The following is a 13,189-nucleotide window of genomic DNA, read 5'->3' on the forward strand; positions in this document are numbered from 1 at the left end:
GATAAACAAATGTATTCAGTGCAATTAGGGGTACATACATTAAATTACTTACATTGTGTTTGCCAATGCCCCTAAGATAATGTACATTTGATACAGCATTATGACGACTCATTGTCACAATGGTAGGGATTAACTGAGCTGGTCTTGGATCATTTACCAGTCATTGTTTCAATGCAGCCTTGAAATGTGTGGACAGAGTCCAGGAGCCAAGATGTTTGGATGGACTCCGTCATTCCTGTAGAGTATCTTCTGTTTCCAGAAGGTGTCAAAGTTATCAATAAAAGTGACTCCAGCAGAGCTACAGTAGTCTTTTAGCCAGATGTGTAATGCCAGCAGTCTGCTGAATTTTTCACACTCGTGGCCCAACGATGGTACTGGACCTGAAATTATTGGCCGTTTTTTGAAGTCTTAATGCTAAAATCAGTTCTTTAAAATCCATTTTCAAATGTTCCGAGCTAGCCCTCCTGATGGCCCCACATGGACTACGACAGTGTCAGCTCCCGGCATCTGTAGTAGAACAGTCGGAAGCAGCCTTGTTATGTCCTGTACTCATGCTCCTGGGTAGCACGGTCCACATTGTCCTGGAACAAAGCAAAGTAAACACAGCTCCTGCAACACTGAAAACGTTCAATAGCGGCTTCTATTTGAGGCCGCCAAGCCAGCTAGCCAGCTAGGCTAGCGTCTCTCCCTCTATACGGAATCTGGCAGGATTCCGGGCCAGATAGCAGCGCTCATAGCAATTTAGCCCAACAGAGCCGCAGGATTCAAAACAAAAAATAAAAGTATATAAAAACACTGTTAGCTTTTAAAATTAGGTCTTCAGTTCAGGTTTCGTTGTTCGACAGCGTTCAACAACAGCAAACATACGTCACGCTTGACCATGCTGTAGGTCATGTAACTGTTTGTTACATGCAAAATGCTTTGTGGACTTCACCGGACAGCTGTTGCTCTCCGGTTTTGTGATGAAACAATGGTGTGGTTTAATTTATTCTGCTGCTGTGTCTTCTTATTGTCTCGGCATTCTACCTATATATAACGGTGTCAAGGCATATGAACTAACAGGTTATAGACCAAACAAAGCAATTATCACAATATGGCTTTTTTTCCTGGCTTGGCTTCCCCAGGGATTTTACCCACACACCACTACTGGCTCCCATTGACAATTAGGGAGGGCAGGGGAGTCTGCAGAGAGAGAATGTATTGTTAATTGGTTGTTATTTATTAGAGATCCCCTTACCTCCAAAGTGAGGATGTCCTGGTATGAGAGTTGTCTTGTTCTGAGATGACTCTCCATTTTCTGCAAGTCCTGTCGTAGGAGATAGAAGTATGCCTTTCACAAATTCCTTTTACATAGCCTTAGAAGCCTATACCAGCGTTATCAACATGCACAATAAAATGAATGCACTGAAAGCGTGTATTCAAGTGGAGACAACCAGCGACATTTCTGAGAGACATCTGGTAGATTAACCTGTTCCATACCTGGAGGGGTTGGGCGTTTCTCTCATGTGCAGCTTCACCTGCTGCCTCCTCGTACTCTTCTGTTGCTCATATCGACTCTCCATCTGCTGAAGCAGCACAGCTCTTTTCCCTAGACTGACACGGATGGCATGGATGACATCCTTATGGTTATAGCTAGCTAGCGATGCTTCTAATGTAAAAATGCAACATTCTCTAGTCATTCACGTAGAGCTAATTCAGAGCTAGCTATGTTTTTGTTGTGGATATTTAGCTAGTAAAAGTTGTTTATGACATTTAAAATAAACGTGGCATAACCTCATTAAAATAATCAATGCGGGAGCAATAACCACAAAACCCAAACAATCTTTAACAGTGTTGTTTGTCTGCTTTGTAAATCTGACAGCAATCCAATCATGCAATTTTCAGTTACCTCCCTACCCCTGTAATTATTGCTTTGATGACCATTACACTTTCTATTGTGTAATTTAAGGCTAATCAAATATCATCATAATTACTGTGCTTTACAATCATTTATGCTTTCATAATTACAGTACTCACGCATACTCTCACTGTTTAGCCAGGCCTTGTGAACAGAATGTAAGCTCTTGAGATCAGGATGTGTAGGCCTATCGAAAACTACTTGGCTGTTCTGGGAAAGGTCTTCACTACTTTACCACTAGATGGAAACCTTGTATCTAATTATGTGATACAAGGATAGTGGAATGATAATGCTTGATTCCCAATACGATACAAATGGCTAAATCCAGTACACAAAGGCAAACATGGACCACACAAGGATTTCAACAAAGTACATCAAAACCCATATTTTATTTTAAGTATAGCAATACAATGTACATATTAAATAACACTATAATAGCTTTCAACAAAAAAAAAGTTTTTTCCCCTTCTTTTTTTTTCTTCTTATTTCAGGTTACAAAAGAGGAAGCAACACCCCCCCTGTTCAAAATGGTCAATGGGATGAAATTATTCAGTGACTTGATCTATTCTATTGCACACTCTGACAACAGAAACATGAACATGAAAACAAAGTAATAACAATAATAATATCACAATCACTGCCTTAAAAGTTAATGGGAGGCGTGGAATTCTATTGGAATGTGATGACGGCCACTAACTCAATGCACGAAGACTTGGTTTCCACGTTTCACCACAAAAGCAATGCAATGAATGAGTTGAACTGACAGAAAGAAAAATAGCTTTATATGAAAATATAAAATTCTATGATTATATACCATAGATACAAAGTTTCCAGAAAATGGTTGGTTATAGAAGCAACAAAATATGTACATTGTTTTCATGATCCACTAGTGTTTGTGTTTTGCACCACATTAACACACCTGACAGTGGACACTAGGCTCAGTGATGGAACAAGCGAAACTGAAAGAATGGAAAAAAGCTAGTCCTTAACGATGCAAAATGCCTTCAGTGACAAAGGGACAAAAGTCAGCTGTTTACCCCAAATGTTGGAGCTATGACTTCATTCAATAGCCCTCCTTGGAAGGAGATGAAAGATGACGGGTAAAAAAAGAAGGAATTAATGCATCTCTCTACTTTATTATTCCAATAATTGAGTCAGAAATTAGACATAATAAAATTGCAATGATCTCCTCCTGTAGCAAAGGGAATTTCTAAACCAACACAAGTTATGACGAGTTTATGCAGAAAGTCCAGCATGTAAACTAAAAGATGCCAAATGAAGCAGAAGAAAACGTACACAGGATCATCATCACTCACTCAGTCAACAGCCTACAATTTACTGACAAAGGAAATCAGACACAAATGAAATAAGCTCTCCCTCTCTCTATTATTTCTGTTGACGGAAATTAGTGTAAGTCTTTGGTAAAAGTTACAAATCATAGGTATCCTCTATGTTTTGTTGTGATAATCAAACAGAAAATATTCTAATAGCATGGTCATTGTGCTGTTAACTTAATTCACATTTTCTTTCAAATGCAAATCACAGGTGGTCTCTGTTTCCTTCAGATAACTAAGGGAGGTATTTATTTTTAAAGTGATTCTGTCAGGAAATGAAGGGGTGGTGGTGGGAGTACAACTAAAACAGGGTCAATGAGTTAATGTGAATCACTCTAGGACTCCAGTAAAACTGTCCTTGAACCACAGTAAAACTGTCCTTGCTTAGGCCACTAAGTTCCCACCTGACTGAATCTGGAGCAAAACCATACGACAGTCATAGCATACAATCATACCACACACAAGCAGTCAAGCAACGGTGAGGATTAGAAACTATGTACACAAGGCCGTGTGACGTGGGAGCATACCTGCTTCAGGATGAACCAGGGGATTATAAAAATACCTTCACCCAAATAATCAATTCAACAGGAAGGACACAGAAAATGGCAATTGGCTGTATCATGAGTATCCATTTTCTCAAAGAAGTTTCCACTCACACAAGGACATTATCATTTCTTAATTTAACTAACTTCTATGACTCTGCGTTAACTATTAGCAGCAAGAAGCAAAAAACAACTGAGCCAGAAGGGGGTGTAAGTGTGCAGAAAATCAACACTGGCATTGAATAAGAGTGGTAAACTGTTGGATCAAGTGGGACTCGGAGGCAGGTCATGACATCGGACATCTACAAAATCACAAGTTATAATGATAAGGATATTCATATATGTGTACATATATCTATATATATATTCAAAAGCATAATATGAATCATACAAAAAACAATACAAGTTCACAGTAGCTGTTATAATATCACCTTCAATATTCAAATATGGGTTTGAATTGCTAATAAGATGCATAATGAAGATAAGGTGATACAAACAAAAGAAGAACAAACAACAAACAGAACCAATGACCCTATTGGCTGTAGGTGTGATTGAAACCAGACTGTTGAGTCTTGCAGCAAATGAGTGATATATGAGCCATATGGGTGAGCAGAGGAGAGAAGAGAGGAGGGGAGAGGAGAAGAGGTCTACTGTAGTGAAACCAGATTGAAAGGGTTATTGATATGAACCGGAAGTTATGTCACTCTCGCTCCTCTTCCTTATATGAGCCAGTAGGGAGCAAACAGAGCAATGTTTTTCTTTTCTTTCTTACTTCTCTAAAGAAGTTGAGTGAGGGTTTTGCCATGGAATGTTGAAATAAGAGCTTAATTGTAGTAGAACAGAGTCGATCAGCTTAGTATAGGCAGTAACACTGACATTATAGTGCAAACAAGAAAGACAGAAGTGTGTTTCGTTGTTGTGAACTCAAAAATGCAGCTGCAAACGTTCAGTAGGATAACATTAAGACGTAAAATGGCAAAAAATAAATATCAAAAACTTTTTATCAGTGTAAAAAAGTAATCAGGTTATTCATTTAACCAAGAGTCTGGCAAAAAAGGCCTCAAAGTATTGTCTTATAGTCTGTTTTACAAAGTAAGAGCCTCTCTCTCTGCGAGGGCCTGGGGCCCCTCAGGCCTGGTGGGTGGGGTCTTTCAGACGAGGGACTCCATGCTCTCTGCTTGGTCTGACTCATCCGACATGGCCATGATACCGTTTCTGTCCAGTGACCATAAGCCAGAGCCATTCTCCTTGGTGCTGATCAGACTGAGCATAGCTTTATAAAGGTACTGGTACTGATCCTGTGGAGGGAGAGGGAAATGCTGTAAGGAAGGGTGCAAACTCCAAAAATGCAGTCATGTAGCCAATTTGCATCTACACTATATATACAAAAGTATGTGGATGTCAGCACAAGAACTGTTCATCAGGAGCTTCATGAAATGGGTTCCATAGCCGAGAAGCCACACACAAGCCTAAGATCACCATGCTCAATGCCAAGTGTCGGCTGGAGTGGTGTAAAGCTCGCCGCCATGGGACTCTGGAGCAGTGGAAACGCGTTCTCTGGAGTGATGAATCACGCTTCACCATCTGGCAGTGCGAAGGACGAATCTGGGTTTGGCGGATGCTAACTGCCCGAATGCATAGTGCCAATAGTGTAGGGCTCCTGAGTGGCGCAGTGGTCTAAGGCACTGCATCTCAGTGCTAGAGGGGTCACTACAGACCCTGGTTCGATCCCGGGCTGTATCACAACTGGCCATGATCGGGAGTCCCATAGGGCAGTGCACAATTGGCCCAGCGTCCTCCAGGTTAAGGGAGGGTTTGGCTGGGGTAGGCCGTTACTGTAAATAAGAATTTGTTCTTAACTGACTTGCCTGGTTAGATAAACATGTTTGGTGGAGGTGAAATAATGGTTGGGGGCTGTTTTTCATGATTTGGGCTAGGTCCCTTAGTTCCAGTGAAGGGAAATCTTAACGCTTCCAACTTTGTGGTAACAGTTTGGGCAAGGCCCTTTCCTGTTTCAGCATGACAATGCCCCCGTGCACCAAGCAAGGTCCATACAGAAATAGTTTGTCAGGACCTAAACCCCATCGAATACCTTTGGGATGAATTGGAACGCCAACTGTGAGCCAGGCCTAATAGCCCAAAATCAGTGCCTGACCTCACCAATGCTCTTGTGGCTGAATGGAAGCAAGTCCCCGAAGCAATTGTCCAACATCTTGTGGAAAGCCTTCCCAGAGGAGTGGAGGCTGTTATAGCAGGAAAGTGGAGACCAACTCCATATTAATGCCATTGATTTTGGAATGCAATGTTCGACGAGCAGGTGTCCACATACTTTTGGTCATTTAGTGCATTTAATCTCTTCCATTTCATAACCATGCTACTAGTCTACTTACTATATCTGTGAATACTCCAGGCCTCATGAGGTTGATCATTTTGGCCACCTGATAGACGCCCACGGCACTCTCACTCTCCAGCTGCTGGGACAGGGTGGTGAGGGCACACAGCATGCCCGCTGACACTGCTCCGAACCTGGGGGGCAGGAGAGGAACACACAGGGTTACTTCATAAGCCTTTAAACAGGACAGAGACACACGTTCACAGAGAAGCATAGAGCCCAGAGAGGAACTGAACATCAGACTGAAGACTTAAGGAACACTGCAGCAAATTAATTCCATGTGAGACGGCAAGAGGAGTTGAGCCCCTTAGAGAAAGAAGGACGTTCACAATGAAAAGGTTGCTGCTTTTATTAACAGCTTTGTCAAGTGCACTGGAGATACACAGCCTAACAACCATGTCTAACCAGCTAATGAATATGCAGATAATTACTACAGCCGTCTATCCAAAACCTCTTAGGGGGGGATACCATAGTAACGTTACAGAACTGAAATGCTCAATTAGTCCCTTTTTTCTCTGGGATGAGACAAGCAATCTTCATTATCCTAATGAATAAACATGACTAAAGCTGCATGTCTCGTCGTTGGGAGTGTTGTTCGTCGCCGCTCATGTCTGTCAATATTAAGCGACGTTCATTATTTCTAATTGGATGGCGTATCAGTGTACCTGGGGGTGGGACTCATTAGAAGTCATCAATGGCTATGCTTACCAGGTATGCTGTAGATGTGAAAGTGTGGGTGGGTGTGTGTGTGTGAAAAACAAAATGTTCTGTTGAAACAGTGTACAGTATACAGTATTCAGTTTGCTTAAAAGCAGAGATAAGTGTTCTCTCTGTCATTAGGAACAGGACGTGACACACTCACTCGTCGTGTACTATGGTGGGTCCGTCTCTGGTCATGGCCTCCTCCTTGATGACATTGATGAGCTCAAAGGTGCTGCTGATGGGAGCGTCAGGGTTGGGCCATTTAGGGCACTGGAAGTGACGCACCTCCAACACATAGTCATCCTGGGGAGAGGAACAGAAAGAGAGGAAGGGATAGGTTAGTGTATGTAGGTGTACATACAAAGACGCCCCCAGCCACACACACATGGACTGACTCATACACTCATGGAGGAAAAGACAGTCATACACACAGAGGTAGGTCCATAAACACCCACACACCACACCGTACCTGTGTGGCCTCCAGGATGAAGTCGTGGATGATGATCTGCTCCTCGTTAGAAAGGCATAGTCTGTCTTTGCTGATAAGTGTGACAGTGAAAGCTTCACAGTTCATGGCCTCCTCTCGACTCGGCCAGTACACAAACTCATCCTCCGCCTAAAGACACACAGCCAAATCAAAAGGGGGGATTAGTATGAAAAGGAAAAAGGAGGAGAAGGAAAGTGGGGGTGAGACAAAAATAGAAAAACAAGGATGGGTTGAGTGAGACATTTCAGTTTAGTAGAATCCCTGAGAGTTTATTCTGAGCAAAGCATTAAGTCCAAAACGAAACAAACTTTTAAAGGGGTGGGAATGTGAGTGCAGAGGTGCCCCCAATCAGTGTGTGAAGTCACAGAGAGTTAGTTAGAGAGACATATGGCTGACTGGAGCGACTGATACAGCTGCTGTCACTTCCAGTCCTCATCTCAATGCTTCTCACCCCAAAATGAGTGACTTCCTGTGTGAACACTGGGCCAAGGCTGGAAAAGACAATGCTTAGGGTGCTAAGGCAGCCTTTTAATAGACCAAAGATTAGGCTGATATCTGAACTGTTTTACCTTTAGTCTGTGTGCGTGTGTTTGTGTGTGTGTGAGACCCACCAGCCCCTGGTTATCCGGCAGCATGACAATGATCTGTGCGTTGTGGTCCCAGATCATCCTCCAGAAGTCTTTAGTGGTGTGGGGCAGAGGATGCTGGGTAATGATGAACTCATTGCTCCTGTAGTAGCCCTGTGGTGTCACAACAGAGGTCAAGGGTTCAAGCAAGGGTTGTGTTGTGGTTAAGAGGAAAACAAGCCAGTGTGCCTCAGGCGAAACCTGCCACAGCAGCAGCCTACCACTGCTTAAAACATCTTACAGCTAGCAGCCTACCACTGCTTAAAACATCTTACAGCTAGCAGCCTACCACTGCTTAAAACATCTTACAGCTAGCAGCCTACCACTGCTTAAAACATCTTACAGCTAGCAGCCTACCACTGCTTAAAACATCTTACAGCTAGCAGCCTACCACTGCTTAAAACATCTTACAGCTAGCAGTCTACCACTGCTTAAAACATCTTACAGCTAGCAGCCTACCACTGCTTAAAACATCTTACAGCTAGCAGCCTACCACTGCTTAAAACATCTTACAGCTAGCAGCCTACCACTGCTTAAAACATCTTACAGCTAGCAACCTACCACTGCTTAAAACATCTTACAGCTAGCAGCCTACCACTGCTTAAAACATCTTACAGCTAGCAGCCTACCACTGCTTAAAACATCTTACAGCTAGCAGCCTACCACTGCTTAAAACATCTTACAGCTAGCAGCCTACCACTGCTTAAAACATCTTACAGCAGCAGCCTACCACTGCTTAAAACATCTTACAGCTAGCAGCCTACCACTGCTTAAAACATCTTACAGCTAGCAGTCTACCACTGCTTAAAACATCTTACAGCTAGCAGCCTACCACTGCTTAAAACATCTTACAGCTAGCAGCCTACCACTGCTTAAAACATCTTACAGCTAGCAATCTACCTCTAGTATTCACAAAAGTCAACAACTCCAAGTCCATTCCTCTCAGTTGACAGCAATCAATGTCTATGAGACAAATGGATCTTATATCATAATATTTACATTCCTTGTTCAGTTGGTCCAGCCGGGTGTGTGCCTGAGGGACAGTGAATGATTGACAGGGGAGGAACAGGAGGTGGTACTCACCATTATGTAAGATGCGTTAATGTAATCTGTGCCTTTCATACCGGGCAAAGGTGCCAACCCCACCCTCGCTCGCTCCGCTGCCATAGAGACACAGAGAGAACCAATCAGGGCACAGTGATCATAGAGCTATGCAGCAAACATGTTCTTATTGGTTTACAAAGCGATGTGATTTCTATGAAAAGCAGCCACAGCATACTCACTTAAAATAACTATAGTACGAGCATGGACCATACACAACCAATTATGTAGATGAATGACTTGCTGACCATGAATAGAGACTAGGGTCATCAGAAACAGGACACTGGAGAGCAGCAGTCTAGCCTGGAGCCAGTGCAATAGGTGAATATGGCCGTCAGGTTGTGCATGGATAAAAAAGTCATACAAGTTGAGTATTTGACTTACAGGGTACCACCGAAGAGTTGCGGTTCTTCTCTTTGTTGCACTCCTTCTGAGCACTGAAGCACTCCACAAACCGGGCATTACACTGAGTCACCAACTGCAAACAAGAGAGGAGGTGAGAGGGCAAGAAAGAGGGATAGAGAGATTCATGAAAAGGGAAAGAGAGAGAGGTTAGATAACAATGATACAGTCAGGGTCAATTCCAATTCCAGTCAATTCCAATTCTAATTTTCTTCAATGCTAAACATTCTAGTAAATTCTTACTCAGATCAAATTCAGCTGAAGGAAAAAATGGTGTTGTCATTATAACACTCCTGCCAAATGACACAATTACAAACACTGCTAATTCTTTGGAGAGCAGAAATTAACATAGGACTTTGGACATTTTTGGCATCTAAATTTTTTGGCATCTAATTGCATTAAAATCACAATGGCTGCAATTGTTTTGCAAGAGCCCGCTCAATCTCGCCCGACCCTGGGCCGAATCAAATCACACCATGGAGGAGAATAATGAAAGCCAATTATGATCTGAGCCTGTCGTCAAACCAGGCGACAACCTAGACCCCCCCACTGTGATAGGAGGGTTCACATTGCCCTGGCAACAAGTGCAGTGAGTAGCGTTCGTCAAAGGGGGCACCCTCTTCCCCTAAATGTATTTCCATTCTAATTACATTTACGTCTCCAGTAGAGGGCCCAAACAGAGATCAATCAAGACTTTGTGATGCTGAGAGACATCTTTAAGGAGACAGACATGACCCTGAGATCCCTGCGCTGGGAAAACATGGGAACGATGGAGAGCTGAGGGAAGTGAGAGAATAGAGGGAGACATAGAGAGTATGATAGAAAATGAGAGGTACGGAGAGAGAGAGAAGTACAGAGAGAGAGAGACAGAGAGCGAGAGAGATATGCAGGAAGAAAAATATAGATTCAGAGAAAATCTGTTTGAGAGAGATGATAGGCAGATAGAGAAAGCGAGAAAGAGATCTAGGGTTCAGTAAGACTGAGAAGGAGCTGCTCAGACCTTAAACTGTTTCTCCAGGCGAGTCTTGCCGCCCACCCCAGGTGTAAGGATACTGTTGACATAGCTGTGCAGCTGGCTGGACAACACCTCTGTCTCCTTCCCCATGATGGCCTCAATCAACACATCATGAATGAAGATATACTGCTCCTATAGGCCAAGCAAGATGGAGAGAAGCAACACCAAGTCAGACACGCATACAGTGGCAGTACAGCTCTTTGTAAAGAAATGATGACAATGGCTATGGTCCTTTGGTCCTGGACAACAGTGGCTATGTGATGCATGCCTGTTCTCTAATTACACAGAGGGATATGGACAGATTAAAACACAGCTGCATAAGACAGATAAGAAAGACATCATCATTTGCTTTCACACATATGCTGAAGTGAACAGAATGTCACATAGTGAGTATAGAAGGGTGTTAACACACAAACACACACACACACAAACTGGACCCACCTCTGTCTGTACCAGGTAGTTGCGCTGGGTCCGGATGTGTTTGAGGAAGCCCAGGACGTTGACTGTGCTTTTGTCCTTGATCTGCTGCAGCATGCTGTCTATGACAATGTAGGTCCCTGTCCGGCCCACACCCGCACTGCACACATACAGGAACACACATATTGGAATGAAGCCATTCAGGAACATGGACAAAAATGTCAATGACAGCAGCAGACCAATTAATAACTCAGCTATCTTCAATACCAGTCCATGTCTACTACAGTAATGTTCTCTTCTAGCTGGTTCTTAATTGATTGATTCATGTCATTGGCTGGCCAGTGTCTAGTCACCTGGTTCTCCAGATCTAAACCAGTTGCTGATGAATGAGGTTCATGGTTATAAACCAGCAGACACAGTGACAGTCAAGGTTAGGAGCTGGGTAGAGCTGCTCCCGAGTGGCGCAGCGGTCTAAGGCACTGCATCTCAGTGCAAGAGGCGTCACTACAGTCCCTGGGTCAAATCCAGGCTGTATCACATCCGGCTGTGATTGGAAGTCCCGTAAGGCGGCGCACAATTGGCCCAGCGTCGTCCAGGTTTGGCCGGAGTAGACCATCATTGTAAATAAGAACTGACTTGCCTAGTTAAATTATTATTATTATTATTTTTTTTTTTTTTACAAATAAAGAAAACTCTTGGAGATGTCATACAGTACAAACTCCTATAAGACAGGCCTGAACAGTCTGACCCCTAACAGGCCTATCTCTACCTCCTAGGTTGACTTCTCTCTCCTCATGTCAGGGTCCTGTGCATACAGTACAGTGTGAGTTAATGAGAGGAGAGGAAGCAGACGGCTTTAATCATAAATAGAGTCCATGTTCAGCAGGATAGAAGCCAGTCGCCAGCACTGACAGTGAGAGACAGGGTCCACCCAGGTCACAGGCACAGTAATGAGGACCTTTGTGTGTGTGTGTGTGTGTGTGTGTGTGTGTGTGTGTGTGTGTGTGTGTGTGTGTGTGTGTGTGTGTGTGTGTGTGTGTGTGTGTGTGTGTGTGTGTGTGTGTGTGTGTGTGTGTGTGTGTGTGTGTGTGTGTGTGCCTGGCAGAGCTGTATAGTTGAGTGTGTAGACACAGTGGGCTCTGCCTGTGAAGGGCCATTATCTAACAGCGCAGGACAGTATGACGTTAGAGACCATTACTCTCATTACAGAGGAGGGAACTTTCACTGGACAATTACAGTCCATTTCTCTGCCTGCACACCGCATTACTGCCTTAAACACAGACTTAGCTAACCACGGATGGGATCCCTGGCTCCCAGGTAACAAAGGAAGTGCAGAGTAGCTGAAGTGGAAATGATAGTGTATATTTCAGACTGCAGTACATATTATAGCATGGCTCTATGCCACGTCACTCACATAACTGCACGTGAAGGGCTTTTTAATCTCAGCCGTGCCAAATCATACTGATTTATTGGCTGAAACACTTACAGTATGTACCGAGCATTAGCACCACAACAGATGTTTTCAGAGGTGAAAAGAAATAACAAACTAAACTCCAGTAAATCATTCAACTGTCTTATATTGACACTTACGTTTTTGGGCTCATTATTACTCATAACCTTTATTTTCCTTTTTTGTTCTTCCTCTCTCTCATGCTTGATTAATATTTTAGACAGCAGTTTAAAAAAATGGGTATTTTGCTCACTAACACTTATTAAGTCTTCTCCCCTTAAATAATGTTTTCCCATAAGAATCCCTGACCAGCACAGTACCTGCAGTGGACCAGCATAGGGCCCATCTCTGGGGTTTGGGAGGCAGAGGACCTCCTGACAAAGGTGAGCACGGGCAGCGTGTACTCAGGGACACCCATGTCAGGCCACTGGGTGTAGTGGTACTGAACCACTGTCCTCTCACTCTGACGCCCCTTAGGATTCCCCTTCTGACCCTGGGCGAGAGGGAGGGACGGAGGAAGAGGGAGGAGGGCGATAGAGAGAAGTCCCATTGATTAGTATCTTCCACATGATGAGAAGTAGATATCACGTTATTCACTTTTCAAGAACACTGAGACTAGTAGAGCATGATCACCTGAGAACACAAGTATGGAGACCTGTACTACAGTCACTGACCTTTTTTACTTTCGCGTTGCGCACAGTGAAGCGTCGTACCGTGTAGCAAGCGTGCACTTTGGTGCTCTTTAGTGTGACCACAATGTTCCCATACTCCTCGCTGTTCTCTGTGGGCCAGTACTGGTCACATTTTCTCTGCAGAGACACAAC

The 13,189-nt window shown here is 43.5% G+C and overlaps 1 protein-coding gene across 2 annotated transcripts in view; it reads right to left on the reverse strand.

The window, feature by feature from the left end:
- Positions 1–2,267: 2,267 nt before the first annotated feature.
- LOC139535651 (receptor-type tyrosine-protein phosphatase gamma-like) overlaps positions 2,268–13,189 on the reverse strand; it is a 312,527-nt gene continuing 301,605 nt past the window's right edge. For both annotated transcript variants that reach the window (XM_071335271.1, XM_071335272.1), the window contains 11 exons: positions 13,040–13,174; positions 12,686–12,858; positions 10,940–11,075; positions 10,484–10,630; positions 9,466–9,559; positions 9,064–9,140; positions 7,966–8,094; positions 7,337–7,483; positions 7,028–7,170; positions 6,164–6,299; positions 2,268–5,071 (listed from right to left, as the gene is read on the reverse strand). In XM_071335271.1, the coding sequence (XP_071191372.1) occupies positions 4,925–5,071; positions 6,164–6,299; positions 7,028–7,170; positions 7,337–7,483; positions 7,966–8,094; positions 9,064–9,140; positions 9,466–9,559; positions 10,484–10,630; positions 10,940–11,075; positions 12,686–12,858; positions 13,040–13,174 (1,464 nt within the window). In that variant the 3' untranslated portion in view covers positions 2,268–4,924. The remainder of the gene's footprint in view (positions 5,072–6,163; positions 6,300–7,027; positions 7,171–7,336; positions 7,484–7,965; positions 8,095–9,063; positions 9,141–9,465; positions 9,560–10,483; positions 10,631–10,939; positions 11,076–12,685; positions 12,859–13,039; positions 13,175–13,189) is intronic.

The sequence above is a fragment of the Salvelinus alpinus genome, chromosome 12, assembly GCF_045679555.1.
Source record: "Salvelinus alpinus chromosome 12, SLU_Salpinus.1, whole genome shotgun sequence".
NCBI lineage: Eukaryota > Metazoa > Chordata > Actinopteri > Salmoniformes > Salmonidae > Salvelinus > Salvelinus alpinus.